At 42.3% G+C, this 25,691-nt stretch overlaps 1 protein-coding gene across 1 annotated transcript in view; it reads left to right on the forward strand.

The window, feature by feature from the left end:
- Positions 1-25,691, forward strand: part of LOC115139552 (ephrin type-B receptor 3-like) — a 104,015-nt gene that overhangs the window by 26,779 nt on the left and 51,545 nt on the right. The window contains 1 exon segment of the mRNA XM_029677076.2: positions 21,922-21,986. Coding sequence (XP_029532936.2) covers positions 21,922-21,986 — 65 coding nt within the window.

The raw sequence follows: 25,691 nt of genomic DNA on the forward strand, positions 1-25,691 counted from the left end.
ACGACCAGACAGCCAATAGGGAGGAGGTCAGAGACCTGGCCGGGTGGTGCCAGAATAACAACCTATCCCTCAACGTAACCAAGACCAAGGAGATGATTGTGGAATACAGGAAAAGGAGGACCGAGCACGCCCCCATTGTCATTGACGGGGCTGTAGTGGTGCAGGTTGAGAGCTTCAAGTTCCTTGGTGTCCACATCAACAACAAACAAGAATAGTCCAAACACACCAAGACAGTTGTGAGATGGCACGACAAAGACCATCCACCACAGTCATAGACTGTTCTCTCTACTACCGCATGGCAAGCGGTACCGGAGTCACAAGTCTAGGACAAAAAGGCTTCCCAAAAGTTTTTACCCCCAAGCCATAAGACTCCTGATCAGGTAATCAAATGGCTACCCGGACTATTTGCATTGTGTGGGGGCAACCCCTCTTTTTATGCTGCTGCTACTCTCTGTTTATCAAATATGCATAGTCACTTTAACTATACATTCATGTACATACAACCTCAATTGGGCCGACCAACCAGTGCTCCCGCACAGTGGCTAACCGGGCTATCTGCATTGTGTCCTGCCACCCACCACCTGCCAACCCCTCTTTTACGCTACTGCTACTCTCTGTTCATCATATATGTATAGTCACTTTAACCATATCTACATGTACATACTCCCTCAATCAGCCTGACCAACAGTGTCTTTACGTAGCCTCGCTACTTTTATAGCCTCGCTACTGTATATAGCCTGTCGTCTTACTGTTGTTTTATTTCTTTACTTACCTATTGTTCACCTAATACCTTTTTTGCAATATTGGTTAGAGCCTGTAAGTAATCATTTCACTAAGGTCTACACCTGTTGTTTTCGGCGCACGTGACAAATAAACTTTGATTTGAGACAGACAGACAGACAGAATGAAAGACAGACAGACAGAATGACAGACAGGCAGAATGCCAGACAGAATGCCTGACAGACAGACAGACAGACAGACAGACAGACAGACAGACAGACAGACAGACAGACAGACAGACAGACAGACAGACAGACAGACAGACAGACAGACAGACAGACAGACAACATCCCACGCATACAAAGTCAAGTTCTCTGAAAGGATACAGAGAATGATTTGAGTCAGTGTGTCTGTTCTGGCTCCCTAAGTGCTGTGTGATTTATTCGTCCTCATTTGCTGTCACGGGCCCCTAGCTATCTCTGTGTCGTGGCGATGCACCAGAGCGATGTAACTTAAACATTGCAGTGATCATTCCAGATGCATCGTTATTTACGAGCAAACTTTTTAAGTGTTTCTCAAACAAGCACGTAGAGAGAACGTTCACTAAGTGTGTCTTTAGACAGTGTGTCGATACTGCTAAGATCAAAAGGATATTGCACACTGCTCTCGGAACAGCTTTCTCCATTCAAATGTACATGAGAATTACTCCACAATATGGCTGCAAGTAGGCTATTGAGGTGGCTTATTATGCTTTACCCAATAATAATGCACTAAATCACAGATTGCGCACATGTTGTCACACGTTCATGAAATACATTGAGGCAGAAAATTACAGACAGTAGCCTAGTCGCCAAATAGAACTCTATTGATTGCAAAATGATTGAAATAGCCTATATATGCAGTCATCTACATTTTCATTTGAAGCATAATTGTATCCTTCAATTGTTTGAAACAATTGGAAATACTTTGGCAAATATGTATTTGTAATTATCGGAGGTCACAGTCAGACAGACACCTAGGCTAAATATCTTGATTCTATTTTTAATGGCATTTTTTTCTCTGAATTAAGTGACGTGGAAGGGCAAAAAAGTATCTAACAATGCACTTTGGCTGCTCTACGAGTGGTCAGGATCACTCGTAGATGTGGTTTTTTAGGAGCCACGTTACTAATGAAAATACATCGTCCGATGGTTCTAATGATGATCTTAACACATGAAGGCTCTGTAAAGGAGGTCCAGACCAGATAGAGAGTAGAGACTGAAAACACAGGTCTGGGATCAGGGATAGGGGACTCAGGTATGGCAAAACTGCACTGCAAAGTCATCTGGGAATGTTGGGCAAAACTGTTGGTAAATTATTCTGTCCGCTCTCTCTCTCTCTCTCTCTCTCTCTCTCTCTATCTCTCTCTCTCTCTCTCTCTCCCTGCCCCCCCCTCTCTCTCCCTGTTCCTCTCATTATCTCTTTCTATCTCTCCCCCTCTCTGTCTTTCTCTTTCCCTCTTTCTCCCTGTCCCTCTCTGTGTTTCTGGCACTTTAGCGATGGGCCTCAGAGCTAAAGAGGCAAAGCCCATTCGGAAAGGTCTAACGAGTCAAGTTATTACAGCAACCAAGTGTGAGATTAATTAACTGAGTGGCGATTAGGAATAGAGCAGACAAGATCTCCTAAAAGTAATGCTGGGGAGCGCTAGAAACAAATCAACGTGATTTATCTCGCAGAGCCATTTGGGAGAAGAAAAACAAAATAACCATAAATAATAATGATCTTCCCTCCTCTGAAAGTTAATGATGCCAAATAGAAAATACATTTTTTTTGCCAACAAAAAGTCATCAAAAAGCCGGAAATAAATATATAAATCCCTCATAATTAACCCGCAGCTGTTTGCCATCATAAGCCATTAAGTATATAAAAAAAAAAATTACGAACGTAGAAAGAGAGAGAGAGAGAAGGGGAGAGAGAGATAACATGGGCATAAGCCCAACTGAAAGGGGTGGAAGGGGGTGTTGAATCTCAGGTTGGTTAGCTGGCAATACACCCCAAGGGAGGACCTGGAAAGAGAGGGAGGAGTGCCATGCGTGAAGGAGAGAGAAGGAGGGAGAGGCAGAAAGGGAGAAGAGGAAAGGAGATGCCAGGAACCCTGCTTAGGTTTGTTTAATCAAACCAAGTAGTGTGCGTGTCAGGTGTCTGTAACACAAATTCTGTAGAGCATGTGGTGTATGCCTCTAAGTGTGTGTGTATGGTTACCTGTGTGTATGTGTCTGCCTGCCTGTGCGTGTCAGCCTCCTTAGCCGACTGTGTGTATGCGTGCACATAGGTGTGAATGTACGTGTGTGCGTGTGTTTCAGAGCATGTGTCAGCAGCCAGCAACACAGCCCTAACGCCTTGACCCGGCTGGCTGCGTTCCTGCCTCTAACTGCCCTAACCTTGCTTTTGTTGTTGTGCTCCTGACCTGAATGGGTAATGAGGGAGCAGGTAAACACGAGCTCTCTCTCACATTTCATTCTATGAATGTTGCACCCTAGAAGAGATGTCTGTTCTGTGACTTTGAGTGACTCTCTCTTGCAATGCATGAGCCTAAAACCTGGCTGGCTGGCTGGCCCCCCTCAAGGAGCTTTATTGGCATGTGAAATGAACAGTAAACATTACACACAGAAATTCCAAAACAATAAAGACATTACAAATGTCATATTATGTATATATACAGTTGTACGGTGTACAAAAAGGAAAATAAGTAAATAAATCCTTAAGTTTGGGTCAGTCACAGGGGTCAGGTATTTTGCCACTGTGTACTCTCTGTTTAGGGCCAAAAAGCATTCTAGTGTGCTGTTTCTTTGTTAATTCTTTACAATGTGTCAAGTAATTATCATTTTGTTTTCCCATGATTTGGTTGGGTCCAATTGGGTCTCCTCTGGTTGGGTCTCTCTCTCTCTCTCTCTGTCTTTTCTCTCTCTTTAATGATCTTAATGTGAGAACCGCCAGTCGAGCTCTGGCTAGCTATCTCACCCCGAGGCTGTCACCTCCCCTGGAGCTCCTTAGCAGCCTGATTGAAAAGAAAGGGATAGAAATACAGAGAAAGAAACATGTATAATTACTCATCTATTACACTGTGGTAAAGCTGGACCAATTAGGATTGCTTTTTTGTTCTTCCCTATCCCAGGTACATGAGGACATACCTCGAAAATTAAGATCGCTCACGGGTGATAATTGACTCAGAAATTTGCTGGCACGTCTTAATAAATCAACGTCAGTTGCACGGATAGTCTCATAGTTCCTCCTTAAAAGCTTGAGAGCCCATGCATTTCGCATTCTGGTCTTTTCTTGTTTTGTTTATGTTACTCAAGAGGGATGCCAAACCAGAGGAAAAATAAATAAAGACATGTTAAAACCTCAAGGGTATATTTTCAACCATTATAAAGTCATTGAAAGCCACTGGCATGTGGAAAATGTGAAGTCACCACATCACGGCTGTCCACTGCAGACAACCAGCTGTTCATAGAAATGTTGAAGCAGCGATCGCTGATTAGATTGAACACAATCATTACACAGTACTTTTACAAGTGGACTGTAAAGACTGTAAGACAATCTGATATGTAGGCATGATGGCTATATCAAAAGCTGATACTCATAACGGCAGTTATAAAGAAAGACTCAATAGCTATTCATACAGAACAGTTAAGCTGGAAGTTAAGCCCTATTTTTTATTTTAGAGCCAGTCCCCATTCAGACTCACTGCTTTTCTTTTATACCTGGACCAGCTCCGGAATGTTCTGTGTTGAGCTACACAGAGGACAAGCAGGATTTTGTCATTGTGTGGACAAGCCTGTATCGGTGTGTGTTTGTATGTGTGTGTGAGTGTGTGCGAGCGTGTATAAATTGGGGCACATGTACTGTATCAGGGATGGCCGTCATCTATGTGTGGGTACGAGTGTGTACGTGCTCTCATGTGATAGCAGCACACTGTTTGTTGTGCAAGTCGCAAACCAGTTGGAACCTCGCATTAGCATGGGAAGTAACCTTCACAGACAGTCAGACTATGTCAGACCATGTCCCAAGTTCTCCCTGCGCAAGCAGAAGGATGGTGTGTGTGTGTATGTGTGTGTGTGTGCATGCATGTCCAGTGTCTGCATGAGTGTGTTCTTTAGAGACTGCCATACATATGAGAGAGAAAGCTTCAAGTTTCTCAGCGTAGACATCACTGACGATCAGAAATGGTCCACCCATTACAGACAGCGTGGTGAAGAAGGCGCAACAGCGCCTCTTCAACCTCAGGAGGCTGAAGAAAATTGTCTTGGCCCATAAGACCCTCACAAACCTTTACAGATGCATATTTGAGAGCATCCAGTCATGCTGCATCACCGTCTGGTATGGCAACTGCACCGCCCAACGCATCACTGGGGGCACATTGCCTGCCTTCCAGGACACCTACAGCACCCGATGTCACAGGAAGGCCATAAAGACCATCAAATACACCAACCATCCGAGCCATGGCCTGTTCACCCCGCTATCATCCAGATGGCGAGGTCAGTACAGGTGCATCAAAGCTGTGAAAAACAGCTTCTATCTCAAGGCCATCAGATTGTTAAATGGCCATCACTAGTCGGCTACCACCCGGTGACTCAAACCTGCACCTTAGAGGCTGTTGTCCTATATACATAGACATGGAATCACTGGTCACCTTAATAATGGAACACTAGTCACTTTAATAATGTTTACATAATGCTTTACTCATTTCATATGTATATACTGTATTCTATTCTACTTTATTTACTAACTAGTCACTTTAATAATGTTTACATACTGCTTTACTCATTTCATATGTATGTACTGTATTCTATTCCACTGTATTTACTCTATGCCACTCTGACATTGCTCGTCCTAATATTTATATATTTCTGAATTCCATTATTTTACTTTTGCATTTGTGTGTATTGTTGTGAACTGTTAACTTTACTGCACCGTTGGAGCTAGGAACACAAGCATTTCGCTACACCCGCAATATCATCAGCTAAATATGTATATGTGACCAATAACATTTGATTTGAATTGATTTGAGAGGGAGACAAGCCAGGGCCAATACATCCACACAGACAGTCTGTGTTCGACATTCCCCTAGGATAGCCGTGGTGCAATCTGCTATCATATTTTCATATATTTTGTCTGGGATCCATCCGGGCTAACTGTTAATACTGCTGCTGTAGTCCTTATAATGAATGTTTTGTCGGGTTAGCAGAGCATTTTTACTTTTTTATTTAACCTTTAACCTTTATTTATTCAGTCAAGAACAAATGCTAATTTACAATGACAGTCTACCAAAAGGCAAAAGGCCTCCTGTGGGGACGGGGGCTGGAATTTAAAAAAAAAATGTAGGACATAACACACATCACGACAAATGAAACACCACAACACTACATAAAGAGAGACCTAAGACACCAACACAGCATGGCAGGAACACGTGACAACACAGCATGGTAGCAACACAACATGATAACAACATGGTAGCAACACAACATCGCAGCAGCACAACACGATAGCAAAACATGCTACAAACATTATTGGGCACAGACAAAAGCACAGAGGGCAAGAAGATAGAGACAAGTATACATCACGTGAAGCAACCACAAGTGACTTGATTGATTTTTTTTATTTATTTAACCTTTATTTAACTAGGCAAGTCAGTTAAGAACAAATTCTTATTTACAATGACGGCCTACCCCGGCTAAACCCTGCCCCGTACTATGGGACTCACAATCACAGCCGGTTATGATACAGCCTGTAATCAAACCAGTGTCTGTAGTGACGCCTCTGGCTCTGAGATGCAGTGCCTTAGATCGCTGCGCCACTCGGGAGCCCCCCTTTGAATGAAGAGATGGGGATAAAACTGTCCAGTTTGAGTGTTTTTTGCAGCTCGTTCCAGTCGCTAGCTGCAGCGCACCGCATAAGCAGAGGAGGAGAAGATTGAAGAGGAGAGGGAGATGGTTCTCTGGGCGGCTGCAGACTGTAGTAGAAGACCACACCGATCGGAGAGAACGTTACACACTAACACTCAAGGCCACCTCGCCACCAACCTCCGCTGTCGTAATGAAAGGAACACAGAGATAGGGGAGTCGGTCTCTCTCTCTCTCTCTCTCTCTCTCTCTCTCTCTCTCTCTCTCTCTCTCTCTCTCTCTCTCTCTGACTATTCTGGTGGCTTGTTTTTTGTAGTATTCCCTCAATCTCCACCTACCTCTTTCTCTTGGCCCCCCTCTTCTTTTTTCTCTCTCACACTCTCCCATCTAGAGAGACTTGTAAACAGCATTAGTAAACTAAATGCCTTTAATGTGTTTTTTCACAGCCACACCCAACACTGGGGAAGTATATGGCAATACATTGAATGCAGCTTTATATGGCTCTATGGGCTCATGTAGTACATATATATACAGTTAAAGTCGGAAGTTTACATACACTTAGGTTGGGGTCATTAAAAACTTGTTTTTCAACCACTCCACAAATTTCTTGTTAACAAACTATAGTTTTGTCAAGTCGGGTTACGACATCTACTTTGTGCATTACAAGTACATTTTACAACAATTGATTACAGACAGATTATTTAACTTATAATTCACTGTATCACAATTCCAGTGGGTCAGAAGTTTACATACACTAAGTTGACTGTGCCTTTAACAGCTTGGAATATTCCAGAAAATGATGCCATGGCTTTAGAAGCTTCTGATTGACATCATTTTCTTGCTAATTGACATAATTTGAGTCAATTGGAGGTTTATCTGTTAATTAATTTCTAGGCCTACCTTCAAACTCAGTGCCTCTTTGCTTGACATTATGGGAAAATCCAAATAAATCAGGAAGGAGACTCGTTCTGTCTCCTAGAGAAGAACGGATTTTGGTACGAAAAGCGCAAATCAATCTCAGAACCACAGCAAAGGACCTTGTGAAGATGGTGGAGGAAAAAGGTACAAAAGTATCTATATCCATAGTAAAATGAGACCTATATCGACATAACCTGAAAGGCTGCACAGCAAAGAAGAAGCCACTGCTCCAAAACCGCGAGAAAAAGTCAGACTACGGTTTGCAACTGCACATGGGGACAAAGATCGTACTTTTTGGAGAAATGTTCCGATGAAACAAAAATATAACTATATTGCCATAATGACCATCGTTATGTTTGGAAGAAAAAGGAGGAGGCTTGCAAGCTGAAGAACACCACCCCAACTCAGAAGCATGGGGGTGACAGCATCATGTTGTGGTGGTGCTTTTTGAAAAATGAGCCAGAACGATAACATCTCGTCAAGTGGTCGCATGAGTTTTGCTCGCACCATTGCTTTTCCCTCTCATACTGAACAAGACATTTGTGGTTGATATATTATTGATTATATATTTTAAAAACAACCTGAGGATTGATTATAAAAAACGTTTGACATGTTTCTGTGGACATTATGGAAACTATTTTTAATTTGTCTGCGCTCTTTCCTGTGGATTTCTGAACATAACGTGCCAAACAAACGGAGGTATTTTGGATATAAAAATGATCTTTATGGAACAAAAGGAACATTTGTTGTGTAACTGGGAGTCTCGAAGATCATCAAAGGTAAATGATTAATTTGATTGCTTTTCTGATTTTCGTGACCAAGCTACCTGATGCTAAGTCTACTTAACATGTGTAAATATTTGTATGAACATAACAAGATTTAACAACTGAGACATAAAATGAACAAGTTCCACAGACATGTGACTAACAGAATTGTAATAACGTGTCCCTGAACAAAGGGGGGGGGGGGGGGGGTTAAATACAGCAGGCCTACAAGCCCTCAGTCCAGCCTCTCTCAACATTGCAATTTATTTCCCTGGCCACATCTGCGCTCCCCATGCCTCCTTGCAGCATGCCTATATATATGTATATACTGTATGAGGGAGACATGTGACCATATTAGAGATACATATTTCCCTCAGATTACAAAGATCCACAAAGAATTTGAAAACAACCCCAATTTTGATAAACTCCCATATCCACTGGGTTTCACATACCACAGTGTGCGTTCACAGCAGCAAGATTTTTGACCAGTTGCCGCGAGAAAAGGGCAACCAGTGAAGAACAAAAACCATTGTAAATACAACCCATATTTATATTTTATTTTATTTTCCCTTTTGTACTGTAACTATTTGCACATCGTTACAACACTGTATATAGACATAATATGACATTTGAAATGTCTTTATTCTTTTGGAACTTCTGTGAGTGTAATATTTACTGTCAATTTTTATTGTTTATTCCACTTTTGTTTGTTATCTACTTTACTTGCTTTGGTAATGTTACCATATGTTTTCCATGCCAATAAAGTCCTTGAATTGAATTGAATTGAGAGAGAGAGAGAGAGAGAGAGAGAGGTGGTTTGAGTATAGGTGAACTAAGGGTAGATTCTTGGCTCTTGGATTATATTGGCTGATAAAGCATTTTGCCTGTTTGTTTGTGATCTAAATATGTCGGGACGGTGTCACTGAGGTTTGGCACAACCGTAACCCACACACTTAAAAGCAAAAATCCCTGTAAGAGAGAGGTGCCATTTTAATTTATACACACACATTTCATGCATCCACACACACAGACAGACAGACAGACAGACAGACAGACAGACAGACAGACAGAACTAGCCCCGGGGCTTGAGGCCTCATATATATTCCTGTCCACACTTCCTCATATGGCTCTTATCAGGGCTTGTTAACGGCGAGCAGCTTTGCTCATTAGCTAGATCTACTGAGGATTCATCAGAAGCCGTTTGGGCCAGACAAAGAAACAAATCAAAGTGTATCAATACGCCCTTATCTTATCCAATAAATTACTCCACCACCCTATTCCCCTTTCTGGAAACACATTTAACCCTTTAGACCCCAATAGAGTTCTAGAATATTTTTGTAGATTACTGAGAATTTTCAAGATAAAGCCATTTTTTTCAAACATTTTCAGACAAACAGACATACCTCAAAAACAAACAACAAATGACAATTACAAATTAACTTTCTTTATCTCTTCTTTAATATGACACCACATTCATGTCAATAGGAATAACACTCATTGTCTTTTCCATTGTGTAAAGACACTCACCATTACTCACTCAAAATGACCAATGCATAATATATTATACTTATAAATATTGAACAAATAATCAAAAATGTGACCAGAGGACAATATTCAGAAATATTCAAAGTAGGCTATTTGATTGACAATGACACTTACTTCTGTAACAATGTAAAAAGCTATTCAGAGACCTGCAAATCTAGATAACCTCTCTCAATAACATGTAGTACAGACCAGGCCTCAAACAAAATGTAGAAATAGTAGCCTACTTTGACAACAATTCAGTTAATTCAGTGAATGTATTAGATAGACAGATAACTACTGTTCAGAGACAATTCGAAAAGAAATATACAATTTCCGTATAAGATTTGTAGGACAAATTCTTATTTCACACTGGTCACTTTAGTGTTTGCATTTAGCCTACAACATGTCTTGGGACTTCTGGAAGCCCCATCCAGCAAAGTGGAAAAGAACATGTAGAGCACACAAAGGGTGCTTTCTACAAACCTCCCACTCTCTGCCCTGCGTCCACTCCAGATGCATACCACACACCCTCTCTTGCGCCCTTCAAACTACACCAGGTAGTGGTTTGAGTGACAACTCGGTCCAAACCTCCACGTGCCCAACTCTTGGCTCAACGCTTCCTGCCACTGTAGCCATCCCAAAGTGAATGCACAAGCTGCATTTAGAATGCCTTCAAGGACCAATGCATGCGGTTTCTGGGAAGGGGCCTTTGCAGGGTCGCCCACACTAGTCTACTGACGCCGCCCTCAGGGTACCATACATAGGTAGCAATATGCTGTGCAACCGCTTTGAGAAGCTATGTACAGTAGGTACATGCAGTTTTCAGATCCAAATTCAACAAATGAAACAGACAAATTGCACAACGTAAGCTCTGTGGTACGAGGTGAGACTTAACAATTTGTTCTTTATTTGAATTTTTTTATTTACAATGACGGCCTACACTGGCCAAACCCGGACGACGCTGGAACGATTGTGCACCGCCCTAAGGGACTCACAAACACGGCCGGTTGTGATACAACCTGGAATCGAACCAGGGTGTCTGTAGTGATGCCTCAAGCACTGAGATGCAGTGCCTTAGACCGCTGCGCGACCTGGGAGCCCGAGACTTGGTGCAGACACATTCCATGGAAACGTAGGCTCCCATAACTGGTGTGCTTTCCCTCTTCCTCTTTCTGTTCCTCCTCCTCTACCTCTCAATGTTCCGTTCACTCTCCTCTCGCTCCACTCCTCCCTCCTCACTCCACATCTCTATCACTCCAATCATCTCAAATGCGTCTTCCTCCCTGCCTTCTGCTGCTGGCCTTGACTTTCCACATCCATCACTTCCCTCACTTTCACTGACCTAGAGAGAGAGAGAGAGAGAGAGAGAGAGAGAGAGAGAGAGAGAGAGAGAGACAGACAGACAGACAGACAGACAGACAGACAGACAGACAGACAGACAGACAGACAGACAGACAGACAGACAGACAGACAGACAGTACAGTTGAAGTCAGAAGTTTACAATAGGTTGGAGTCATTAAAACTCCACAATTTTCATGTAAACAAACTATAGTTTTGGCAAGTCGGTTAGGACATCTACTTTGTGCATGACACAAGTACTTTTTCCAACAATTGTTTACAGACAGATTATTTCATTTACAATTCACTGTATCACAATTCCAGTGGGTCAGACGTTTACATACACTAATTTGACTGTGCCTTTAAACAGCTCATCATGTTGTGGGTGGTGCTTTCCTGCAGGAGGGACTGGTGCACTTCACAAAATAGATGGCATCATGAGGAGAGAAAATGATGTGGATATGTTGAAGCAACATCTCAAGACATCAGTCAGGAATTTAAAGCTTGGTCGCAAATGGGTCTTCCAAATGGACAATGACCCCAAGCATACTTCCAAAGTTGTGGCCAAATGGCTTAAGGACAACAAAGTCAAGGTATTGGAGTGGCCATCACAAGGCCCTGACCTCAATCCCATAGAAAATGTGTTGGTAGAACTGAAAAAGTGTGTGTGAGCATGGAGGCCTGACTCAGTTGCACCAGCTCTGTCAGGAGGAATGGGCCAAAATTCACCCAATTTATTGTGGGAAGCTTGTGGAAGGCTACCCAAAACGTTTGACCCAGGTTAAACAATTTACTCAATTACCAAATACTAATTCGGTGTATGTAAACTTCTGACCTACTGGGAATGTGATGAAAGAAATAAAAGCTGAAATAAATCATTCTCTCAACTATTATTCTGACATTTCACATTCTTAAAATAAAGTGGTGATCCTAACTGACGTAAGACATGGAATTTTTACTAGGATTAAATGTCAGGAATTGTGAAACTGAATTTAAAAGGTGTATGTAAACTTCCCGAATTCAACTGTATGTGTTATTTCACAGTGTTGATGTTTTCACTATTTTTCAGAAATTAGAAAATGTTAAAAATAAAGAAAAACCCTTCAATGAGTAGGTGTGTCCAAACTTTTGACTGGTATTGTATGTTTTTTAGACTAATGGGTATTCAGACATCATGGAGCACACAGAAAGACAATCATAAATATGCTCATAGATGACCAGCAGAGTTAGATTATAACCGTAAAGGCTATATATGGTATACACACCTCAAGACCCATGGTTAGATTACTTAGTTAGCTGGTTGTCTTTGTAGGGAGGGAGTGAGATGATCAAGTGACAGCGTCGCGAGCAAAGCACAATGTTGTTGCCTACACTCAAACTCTCGTTCTCTTGCCTGATAGACAACTACAGAGTTAGATAATTAGTTACAAAACTGGGACAGTTTCCAAATGAACAGCACCGGTAAAAACAGGACAAAACAAGCAACTGGCTATTTAAACAAATTTCACAGCAACTGAACATCATTTGAGCTCCACTGTGGGGGCTTCTACCATAACACGACAGCTAAGCAAGCTGTCAAATAATAGGAAAACGAGGCAATATATAGCCTATGAACATCTGTAACTAGCAAACATGACAAACCATAACCTAAATCCAACAGATAAATAGGAATTACTCTCATCTCTATTTCGTGGTTAGTTAGCTGGTTGTCTGTATGGCTAAATTAGTGCAAGTGACAGCTTGACATTTCCTGAGCACAGCGCACATTTATAGCCACACAACTCTTATACCTAGCTATCCTGACAGCCAAGCGTTGACGGCCGCTATGTGTATTAAAAGGTTAATGAAAGAGAGAAATGTTGTTTGGAGTAAGGGAATGGCTGTGGGAATGGGTACCAAAGTCAGTGATGTTAAAATGGTATGGTAGAGAGGAGTCGAGGTAAAAATAGGCAGGATTGAAAGCTGGGTAATGGCCAGTTTGATATTATGGAGCGTGCAGCACGTGGCTATTTTCAGTATCGTGGAGGGCTTTTTATAGGATTTTGGAACGTGTACCTGAGAATGAGTGTGTGAGCTTGTCTGTCGCAATTATGGAGTAGTATGAATCAATCAAAACACAGGGGCTGTGGTTACTGTATGTTTAAATATGAATCATAATCCTGGTCTCGTAGCCTGAAGGTTGTGTGAGTTTAGCTCAACTAACAGCTGTACAGACACACACACACTTGTGGCCACACACACACAGCGCTCAGATCTCCATTTCCATATGCAGATGCTATGGGCAAGGGTAAACTCCTACCTTGGTTTTTTCAACCCAGGCAGTTGAGTCATTGCTAAGAATATCAGATTATAGAATCAAACAGACATACTGGCAGACGGAGACTACTTGAAAACAACTCCCACACCGATTTGAAGATTGATTGATGACTAGACTAAATACAGCGCTGTGTTCATGTTTGCTGAAATGGAAAATGTGTGCAATTACTAGATTGAAGTAGTAAGACAAACTTTATCTCTGAAGAAGTTTAAAAAAGTTTTTAAAAAATAATGGAGGAAAAGTTTAATTGGGTAAAGTGGAATGAAACCCTTTTAAAGGATTGGTTCACTATTTTTGAACCAAATCTCTATTTTTGATGTAAATGGTATGTTAATGAAGGGTCCAGACAATATTTGAGCAATTTTACTTGGTTTTGAGAAACTTCCTCCACCCGCAATTGCTCGTTCTGCAGTATGGTGTCTACGGAAAAACATGAACAAAGGCTCCAAAACACCCAAATACGTCCTTAGAAACGGCAAAGCACTCAATATAGTGATGCAGATGTTGTACACGTGAAATTGTGTAATATTGAACAACGTCATATTCCATTATTTGCGACTCGAGCGGTTTCCCATACCAGCTGTGCTGTGCGGGCTACACGGAAAAGCAGCACGAGCTACATGGAGAAGCAGCACAGCTGGTAGGGGAAACTGCAGATCAAGCAATGAGGAAGTTTTGTTTCTCAAAACGAAGTGAAATCACAAAAAAAGTGTCTGGACCCTTCTAGAACATGCCATTTACATCCAAATAGAAATTTGGTAAAACAAATTGTGAACTCATCTTTTAAGATCTGGTCCAGTGGAAAGAACTCTTGTTTTTTTAAGAAAGAAAGTTTTATCCCAAGTCCCTCGTAAATTCAAGCCAATGTGTGATTTCCTGTAAGTAGAGCCCAATACATGGCGGATCTACATGATTTGAAATCACATGGTCTGAATGTCATAAATCAGTTTGGGGTTGAGGATGACTACATCGCAGAGCAGGGGGGTTCGGTGTGTGTGTGTGCTTGCGCAGCCCTACAGCGTAACGTCATACGGTGAAACATGGCCATAAAAGCAGTTAGTCTTCTCTTAGACATGTTAGCCTCTCCTTAGACAAGACCTGAACACTATCATTAAAGTCCCGTCATCATACTGTCAGCATCAGCAGTACTGCCCACAAACACACACACACACACCTGGTTTGCAGACAGCCGCCCTAGGGGCTACCTGTTCGTCAGATCCTCTCTGCTCTGTAATTACAGGCTGTAGTGAAAGAAAAGGGGGAGTGTGGAGAGGGGGGCTGAGAGAGAGAGAAAGAAAGAATGGCAGAGATGACAAAATAGACCATTCCACTGGCAATACAGGAACTAGTCCAGACTTCATGAGCTTTTGAAAGCACGCACGCACACATTCTCCAAAAATCCACACACCAATAGAGGAATATTGTGCTTGAGTCAGCCTTTCCCTTTTCAGCTGTTTCAGTTTGAGAACAAGCCCATGTCTGAGACTACTGCACCAACGTGATCAAATCACCAGTCTTCATTTTAACTCCCAATGGCCACGGCTCCTCTCCCTACATGATGCCTACGTGAACTCAGACCCCCATTCATTCCCTACACTCCCTACACTCCATTTGACGCGAACAAACATGAAGGACTTTACTTCTATCCCGCTATCTCCCGTTGCCATCGCTGTCTAGGCTGCCAAAGAAATTAAATGTATTAATCACATTTTATCGTAGTCACCACACTGCCACCATTTATTTAACGCTGCATAAAAATGGATAGCCAACCAAGCAATGAGGCAGACAGTCAGAGGAACCTTTAACACTATTAAGTCAGCAATCCATTTGTTTAGCCAAGTAAATGTGGGGGCCAACAAACTGTGTGGCCCCTGAAGACTGTGTTCATTAGTGTAGCCCTACAGTGAGAGAGCTCATTTGCCCAGCATTGACAGTGGAACCCTGTTAGTACACAGAGGCAAGTGCTCTGTGACAGCCATTGTGGCATGAGTGACAGCAAGTGGCGAGAGTGAGAGTAGGGGGGCTATGGGCGAAGTGCCATGGGAGGTAGGGTGATTTGGGGGGAATAGTGGGGTGGGTAGAAGGGGGTCTTTTGAGGGAATTCCACAGAGGGCAACAGGGGGAACACCACAGCCACCTACATCGAGCCCGTCAACCAATTACCGAAGCAGGGGGGCTCAGCACAAAACGGGGGTCCCCTCCTAATCATGGCACTCTCCTGCAGGACAAAGGGAGAGAGGCTGCCTGCCCCATTCAAATTTAAATAGGATTTTTCCTCTCTCTCTCTCTTTCTCTCTATTTGCCTCTCTCTCTGCCGCACCCCTCTCCTCTTGGCTTGATAAAAGCAGCGGCAACAAAAGCAGCCTACAAAGCAATTAGGCTAATATAGCACTAATACGTTTAAAATTGGGGATCCTCTGGTTATTGTTGACACATTTCACTTTTTTTGGGCTAAACAGAGCTGAAGTGTCGACGGTGCAGGCTTGACCTTTGTTGAAGTCGAGTTGCCATGCGCCGGTGTGTTTCTCTGGAATGACACAACAAAGGAGCTCAGAAGAGAGAAAAACAATAATTAACTGGCAAAAGAGAAGGACTCGAGACAGAAACGCTGAAGTGTGTGTTCAACGGTGTTTGTTGAAAAAAATAATAAAAATAATCGTCCAAATTTTGCAGGCAACTGTTGTGTAGTTGCTGAAAATTTGCTAATTAGAGAATTTGCTAATTAGCATCAGTGTAACTAAACTAACACAACATTTATCATTCAGGAAGTCACTGAAACACCAACAAATATCCATTGACATTCCCTACCAAATTAGAAAATATCTCCTCCCGTAACTGAACTGTTGAGAGGTCAACTGTAAATCAAAAATGTGTAGGTATTAGCAACACAATACTAGATAATCCCTCACCTGTCTGCTCTTCCTAGCCTTAGAGTTAGGTTTGGCCTATGAAACGAGCACACATTCTTCTGGCTCAATAATGGTGCTTTTGCCTCTCCCCCCATTCCCTCTTCCCCTTTCTTCTTTTTTTGAGATGCCTGGTTGTTTGAACAAAGAAATATTTGAAGAGGCTTGTAACCCTGTGTGCTGTGTGTGTGTGTGTGTGTGTGTATATTTGTGTGTTTTTTCAGACTCAATAGGAATGAGTGTTTCAATGGCTCCCCATGTTATTAGGCCTGCTCTGTCATTAGGGGATTAGAGTATATGGGCCGGCCTTGTCGGGTAGGCTGTATGTGTGTGTGCAGGCCTGCAAGCCTGTATTTTAATATGTGTGTGCGTGTGCATGCGTAACAGTTTAACTTTAGTCCGTCCCCTCGTCCCTACCCGGGCTCGAACCAGGGACTCTCTGCACACATAGACAACTGACACCCACGAAGCATCGTTACCCATCGCTCCACAAAAGCCGCGGCCCTTGCAGAACAAGGGGAACAACTACTTCAAGGTCTCAGAGCGAGTGACGTCACCGACTGAAACGCTATTAGCGAGCATCACCGCTAACTAGCTAGCAATTTCAGATCGGTTACGCTCACCCCCCTTTTTACCTCCTCCTTTTCCGCAGCAACCAGTGATCTGGGTCAACAGCATCAATGTAACAGTTTAACTTTCGTCCGTCCCCTCGCCCCGACCCGGGCTCAAACCAGGGACTCTCTGCACACACCGACAACAGTCACCCATGAAGCATCGTTACCCATTGTGCCACAAAAGCCGCGGCCCTTGCAGAGCAAGGGGAACAACTACTTCAAGGTCTCAGAGTGAGTGATGTCACCGATCGAAACGCTATTAGCGCGCACCACTGCTAACTAGCTAGCCATTTCACATCGGTTACACGTGTGTGCCTGCCTACCCGCCCGTATGTTAATATGTGTGTGCGTGTGTATGCGTGCCTACCTGTCAGCCAGCCTGTATGTTAATATGTGTGTGTGTGTTTGTGATGTCTGTCTGTATGTCATCCATGTTTCACCGTGTTTATATTCTCTACGTATGAACCAGGGTCAGTGAGTCATGTTTATATCATCGCTTTTGAGTCACTCCTCCTCCCCACCTCTCCCTCACTGTACACAGTGCTGATCTAGGCAGGGTAGAGCTAACCTACATTGTAAAATACACTTTTATTCAGCAATCCCCTATGACTCAGGGATCTTCCAGTACAGTATAAGTGGTTGGAAAACATCTACCTCTGCCCAGACTAACTGTACCATCCATCATTAAACAGTCAACAGATCTAAAACTTCACATGCTGCATGAACAAAGTAAACAAAGAGATATAGAGCTAGAGAGACAATGACAGAGAGAACGAGAAATAAAGGGATGTAAAGAAAGAGAGGTAGAGAAAGGGAGATGGATGGATTAAAAGCACACATTTGCATGTCAGTTTGGCTGCTATCCCATTGCCAACGGCCCCAGTCTATGTAGTACACTGCTTTATGACACCGCCTTTTATAGCTTTACTCTATCAATGTTTTACCCTCTGTCTGACCCTCAAGCTTTACTCTATCAATGTTTTACCCTCTGTCTTACCCTCAAGCTTTACTCTCTCTGATTGTGGTGTCCCATAGTAAAACTTCAAAAGGACATTTTGAAGGTTAAAATGGGCTAAAAAGGTGATATGATGGAAAAAAAACTTTTGAGCTATGTATGTTTGTTTCTGTCAAGAGCTGTCTGTCAGTTTTTTTTGGTCAGGGCTTTAAGAGCTCTCTTGCCTAGCATGTTAGTCGTTTTAGCTCTCTGTGTATCCTTTTTTTCTGCCATGGCCCAATAAGAAGGAAAAAAACGAGGTTTTGTCTTATATTTTGTATGGAAAACATTTCTGTCGAGTTCATAGTGATTGCATTGCAGTTCCATAGTGAAGATGGACTCGGTGTGTGCCCTCTTGCTGGCCTTTTGGGAAGTGATGACGATCCGGGTTATGATGGGGTCATTGTGGCATTGCTCTGCCCAATTGACTCAGGATTGCCTCTTCATTGCTGGGCACAATGAGGGGGCTTTGCCGTAGTATATACTGTTTACACACCGGCCGAGAGCTCAAACAAAACAGAAAGTTGCACAGCCTACCGGCTAGGCCACAGCATGCTCATACACTCCGTTCTTGAGTGTTCCATAGTTAACACTGAGTCAGGCCTTCCTTGCACTGTCTCTCTGTGTGTGTCACACACTGTCATTATCAGTGAAGTTAGCAGTAATGTAGGGTGTACATGGTCTGTTTTAATAGACTAGGTACTATAGTAGCTTTACACGGTATACTTTTGTACCTTATCATCTCCCTGTGTGGTTGCTTGCTTGTAAGTGGTCTGACAATAACACTGTCATGTGTGAGTCAGATGGGGAAGTCCTAAGCAAAGAGGATACACACATACTATCATGTACACACCTACACTTTCTCTCAGATGCTATCACTCAAACCTAACAGGGTGACATAAATGGGATGTCTCTGCAAAAGAAAGAGAGGCTACAAAGCTAGTCTGACTGACGGAGAGAGGTCTTTGAGTTCGATGCGGTCGAGAATATCTGCGTTTGTCAGCATTAGTGTTTCAACGCAGGAATTTGCAGTCAGAAAAGGAGATGTAGCTCCCTTTTTCATGTCATACTGTATGTCCTGTCAATTCACCTGGAGCACTTGAAACAGACTGAAAGAGAGAGAGAAATAGAGAACGAATTGGCGAGGGCACTAGAACAGTCTACAGCACACGGCCTCACCCTACTAGAATCTCAAGTCAAATGTCTACTGTTTGCTGATCATCTGGTGCTTCTGTCCACAACCAAGGAGGGCCTACGGCAGCACCTAGATATTTTATTTGTGTCTTACATGGGCCCTGACAGTAAATCTCAGTAAGACAAAAATAATGGTGTTCCAAAGAAAGGTCCAGTTGCCCGGACCTCAAATACAAATTCCATCTACACACTGTTGCCCTAGAGCACACAGAAAACGATCCATACCTCGGCCTAAACATCAGCGCCACACGTAACTTCCACAAAGCTGTGAACGATCTGAAAGACAAGGCAAGAAGGGCCTTCTACACCATCAAATGGAACATAAAATTCAACATACCAATTACAATTTGGCAAAAAATACTTGAATCAGTTATAGAACCCATTGCCCTTTATGGTTGTGATGTCTGGGGTCCGCTCACGTACCAAGAATTCATAAAATGGGACAAACACCAAATTGAGACTGCATGCAGAATTCTGCAAGAAATATCCTCAACATAAAACACCAAATAATGCATGCAGAGCAGAATTAGGCTGATACCCGCTAATTATCAAAATACAGAAAAGAGCTGTTAAATTCTACAACCACCTAAAAGGAAGCGATCCCCAAACCTTCCATAACAAAACCATCACCTACAGAGAGATGAACCTGGAGAAGCGTCAAGTTGGTCCTGGGGCTCTGCGGAGTCTGATTGTGTTTGTGAACAGAGCCTCAGGACCAACTTGACGCTTCTCCAGGTTCAACTCTTTGTAGGTGACGTTTTGTTATTAGAACCAACACAATTATGAGAAAACAAAAATATAATTACTTGACACACTGGAAAGAATTAACAAAAAAACTGAGCGAACCAAAATGTTATTTGGCCCTAAACAGAGAGCACACAGTGGCAGAATACCTAGCCACTGTGACGGACCCAAAATTAAGGAAAACTTTGACTATGTGCAGACTCAGTGAGCATAGCCTTGCTATTGAGAGAGGCCGCCGTAGGCAGAACTGGTTCCCAAGAGAAGACAGGCTATGTGCACACTGCCCACAAATGAGGTGTAAACTGAGCTGCACGTCCTAACCTCCTGCCAAATGTATGACCATATTAGAGACACATATTTACCTCAGATTACACAGACCCCCATAGAATTAAAAAACAAATCACATTTTGATAAACTCCCATATCCATTGGGTGAAATACCACAGTGTGTCATCACAGCAGCAAGATGTGTGACCTGTTGCCACAAGAAAAGGGCAAATAATGAAGAACACACATCATTGTAAATACAACCCATATTTATGTTTATATTTTTTCCCTTTTGTACTGTAACTATTTGCATATCATTCATTACAACACTGTATATAGACATAATATGACATTTGAAATGGGGTCCGTGTTCCTTTGGAACACAAGTTTCCCATGCCATTATAGCAATTTGGATTGAAATGGAATTTAATTGAGAGAGAGAGGAGAGAGGATAGAGAGAGAAGAAAAGCTCTCAAGGAAAAGGAAGGCCTTTGTGAAAAAAATCTTTCCATTTTATGCCAATGCAAACATTGGCTCACTTTTGGTATCGCACAATTCCATGATCTTAACCGTCTTGTAGAACAGCAGAATGGTAAGATAATAACACATGCAGTTGCTTAGTACTGCTTCCCAAGTGCCAGGTAGTAAAACAGCTAATTTATAGTATTCCCCTCCCCACACACTCTCTTCTCTCTCTCACACAGCGAGACTGTTTGCCTAGGCAATGGAAAGAGGGAACAGTAGGAGGACAGAGTGGGAGAAATAGAAAAGAGTGAAAGGGGATTGGCTGGTTTTTAAAACGCAAGGGAAATTTAAGTATATTGACCTTTCTTCTGGGTGAAGAGGTTTTCTTTTGTGCTACTGGGGGTTTATGACACCCTTATCCATGCCTTCTATTCAAGTTATGTACAGTATCTGGGGCTCCCGAGTGGCACAGTGGTCTAAGGCACTGCATCTCAGTGCTAGAGGCGTATCACAACCGGCCATGATTGGGAGACCCATAGGGCGGCGCACAATTGGCCCAGCGCCTTCCGGGTTAATGTTTGGCCGGGGTAGGCCATCGTAAATAAGAATTTGTTCTTAACTGACTTGCCTAGTTAAATAAAGGTTAAATAAATAAACCAAGAAGCGGCAGCGTAGCCTAGTGGTTAGAGCATTGGACTAGTAACCAAAAGGTTGCAAGATTGTCGTTCTGCCCATAGTCAGTTAACCCACTGTTCCTAGGCAGTCATTGAAAATAAGAATTTGTTCTTAACTGACTTGCCTAGTTAACTAAATAAAACAGTGTGTGTGTGTGTGTGTGTGTGTGTGTGTGTGTGTGTGTCTCTCAATGACACTCATGGTTGTTTCCTGGCCCTGAAAAAACATGTCTAATTCATTTAGTAAAATGAGCAACAAAATAAAACATCACCCACTTAGATGTCTTGTTCCTCCACAGTTTTTTCACGCTAAATATATTTTTTATTCAAGTTTAGCAGCTTACTGAACGGTAGTAACCATCTTATTATCTATCAATAAGTCATTTCCTCTCCTTGGACAAGGTAGTTACCTGGATTCAGCATACTTTGGTCAGGCCTACTGGGGGAATGTCAATGCTTCTATTCATTATGGCAGATTACTTCAGAAGGAACTGGTATTTTTATGATGCCGTTATCTTGGTAACTGTTGAAGGTTTACTTGATTTCGTCTGTGTTAGTTCCTCTTTCGCTAAAGTATTTGTCTCCTTTTGTCTGTTTACAGAAACATTAATGGACACCAAGTGGGCCACAACAGAACTAGCCTGGACCGCACATCCTGAAACTGGGGTAAATTGTTGGAGTGTGTGTGTGTGTTTGATCGCACATGTGTGTTTCTCTGTGTTTCAGTGTATGTGTGTGTATGTATGGTTTTTTATTTTTTATTTAACTACCTAACAAAACATTAATTTTAGTGACTCCAGCAGCAGTATTAACATAGAAGAGAGAAGGTATGTGAGAAGGTACACGTCCAGGTCTGAGTCCCTGTCTCTCTTTCACATTCTCTGTGTAGGGAGGCTACCTCTTCTCGCTTTGTACATTAGTCTGTTACAGAGCTGTGTTTGTGGACGTAGGAAGACAAAACACAGATATAGACTGAGCGGCATCTCCTCTCCACATTACAATAACAGGCCTGAAGGGTCTAGAGGCAAACACACCAGTGTGATGCAGCGTGGTGCTGCTAGGGTCTGATACAAATTGACCTCTGTTTGTGTATGTGTGATAGACAGTATCTCCCCATACCATTCTGCCCAAGATATGGAAGCGTGTGTATGTGTGTGCAATGTGTACGTAAAGTGAGCTGTATGTGTGTGTGTTCTTGTATTGTATGTCTGTTTATGTCTGCATCTGGATTTTTCTCGTCTGTGTCTGTGCACGCGTGCACATTGGGCATGCCATTTCTCCCCAAACAGATGGCCGTTGAAGGGGGGAATTCCAAGCTCTAGCGGAGTAAATGGCTCTCCCTGGGATCAGTATGTAGCCTCCAGTGGGTTTCACAGAAACCGATAACAAGGTGTTGCTAGCGACCAGCCAGCCTGTAGCCTAGAGCATGTCAAATCAAATCATATTTTATTTGTCACATACACATGGTTAGCAGATGTTAATGTCAGTGTAGCGAAATGCTTGTGCTTCTAGTTCCGACAATGCAGTAATAACCAACGAGTAATCTAACCTAACAATTCCACAACTACTACCTTATACACATAAGTGTAAAGGGATAAAGAATATGTACATAAAGATACAGTGGGGCAAAAAAGTATTTAGTTAGCCACCAATTGTGCAAGTTCTCCCACTTAAAAAGATGAGAGAGGCCTATAATTTTCATCATAGGTACACTTCAACTATGACAGACAAAATGAGAAAAAAATAATACAGAAAATCACATTGTAGGATTTTTAATGAATGTATTTGCAAATGATGGTGGAAAATAAGTATTTGGTCAATAACAAAAGTTTATCTCAATACTTTGTTACATACCCTTTGTTGGCAATGACAGAGGTCAAACGTTTTCTGTATGTCTTCACAAGGTTTTCACACACTGTTGCTGGTATTTAGGCCAATTCCTCCATGCAGATCTCCACTAGAGCAGTGATGTTTTGGGGCTGTTGCTGGGCAACATGGACTTTCAACTCCCTCCAAAGATTTTCTATGGGGTTGAGATCTGGAGACTGGCTAGGCCAATCCAGGACCTTGAAATGCTTCTTACGAAGCCACTCCTTCGTTGCCCGGGCGGTGTGTTTGGGATCATTGTCATGCTGAAAGACCCAGCCACGTTTCATCTTCAATGCCCTTACTGATGGAAGGAGGTTGTCACTCAAAATCTCACGATACATGGCCCCATTCATTCTTTCCTTTAGACGGATCAGTCGCCCTATTTGTAGGTGACCAAATACTTATTTTCCACCATAATTTGCAAATAAATTCATTAAAAATCCTACAATGTGATTTCTGGATTATTTTTTCTCATTTTGTCTGTCATAGTTGAAGTGTACCTATGATGAAAATTACAGGCCTCTCTCATCTTTTTAAGTGGGAGAACTTGCACAATTGGTGGCTGACTAAATACTTTTTTGCCCCACTGTATATGAATGAGTGATGGTACAGAACTGCATAGGCAAGATGCAGTAGATGGTATCGAGTACAGTATATACAGTGTATCCCTTTATGATGCAGCATGTAGTGTGTAGCATGCAGGAGCCCACAGCTCTAATGACTGTTATTAGCATGGTTCTATTAGCAGACCACACATAGGCTTACAGGCTTTTACATGCTAGGCACATGTTAACTTTGCTACACACTAAGCTTTGAGGAAACTAGTGTGACAACTAGCATTTATGGCTAATCTTTGACTATGTGTTATCTAGCTGCCTCGGTTGGTATGCAGGTCTGGAAGAAGTCCTCACATCCTCTGTTCCGGCTGCACCAAGGTCCCAGTGAATCTGAAAGTAAAATGTAGAGCCTTTGACTGTAAAGGACAAAGGGAAAAAAGGAGTTGACTTGTAAAGCTTGCATAACTATTCATCTTGTTCCAAATTGATGCCAAAGAATTTGACCCTCTTTCACACAACCTACTTAATTCATTCAGGTTTGGTAAGCAGGGCTGGCGTGAAGTGTCCGCATCTGTGCTATACGTGTGGTCCCATGGGGTTGACCTCCACACAAACATACGCTCACGCATGCATGCATGCATACACACACACACACACACACACACACACACACACACACACACACACACACACACACACACACACACACACACACACACACACACACACACACACACACTCTATCTCCCTCTTGCACACTGGGCAATGTATTACACTGAACTAAATACCCATTCACACTTCATGCATTCTCTCGTCCCATTGACCTGGCTGGTGATTATTGATTCCCCGACGGCCTCGACTCCAGCAGATAGCTCACAAATGAATGCCTTCTCTGGGCCTGATCCTCAGCTAAGCCCCCCTCTCTCCACTGGTCTAGAGGGTCCTGCTGGATGAATAGCCTGCCTCCGCTACATCCATATTAGGTCCCTAATTAAGAGTCTTCAGCCTCGGAGAGAAAACTTTCATTATTTTCTGTCTTTCTAGTCAAATGTGGCTCTTGTACATGTTCCAAAGACTGCCGTTACTGTTGTTGTCCACTATTGAGATATTGCATGAGAGTTGTCTCGGAGTTGATTTTTAGCTAATTATATTCTTAGCTAAATATTTTACTATTTAATAGTAGTAGCCATAATACATAAAAGACACCTTTTATAGGGTTATTTGATCAGAACACTAACGGTTCTTCTTCACTGAACCAAAATGGTTCCATATTTTTTATATTTTTTTAATATTTATTTTACCTTTATTTAACCAGGTAGTCTAGGTGAGAACAAGTTCTCATTTACAATATATAGATCCCTTCATGGTGCAAGTTCATTATGTATTATGGCTACTACTATTAAATAGTAATGTATTTAGCTAAGAATATAATTTAATAAAAATGTAATAATGCACAAAAGAATACCAGCATAGGTTTAGAATTTCCTGTCATTATATGCAGCGTAGTTTTGAAATATGAACTGGTGGCCAGGGAGGCATCTCTTTGTGTGAATGATAGCCCGCGTCAACTCTGGCTGACTTCTTTACAGTGCAATACAAACAGCAAACCTCACACATACAGTGTGTGGCGGCAGGTAGCCTGGTGGTTAGAGCGTTGGGCCAGTAACAGCCTAGGAACCCACTATCTAAATAAAGGTTAAAAAAATTAATACATTTGAGATGAGCACAGATTCAAGCTACAGTGTAGGAGGAAGCCCAGGGTATGGGATGACATTCTCTAGTACTAAGCATGTTTCCATTTGGCCCAACCTGCACGGACTGTTTTGTTTCGATTGACGTTATCGTTCTAAACATCCTCAGCCAAGTGGAGCCATGTATTGAGAAACACATTAAGTTAAACCTGGATGCCATTAAAAGATTCACCCAACCAGGCCATTTATGTATT

The sequence above is a fragment of the Oncorhynchus nerka genome, linkage group LG13 (assembly GCF_034236695.1).
Source record: "Oncorhynchus nerka isolate Pitt River linkage group LG13, Oner_Uvic_2.0, whole genome shotgun sequence".
Classification (NCBI taxonomy): Eukaryota; Metazoa; Chordata; class Actinopteri; order Salmoniformes; family Salmonidae; genus Oncorhynchus; species Oncorhynchus nerka.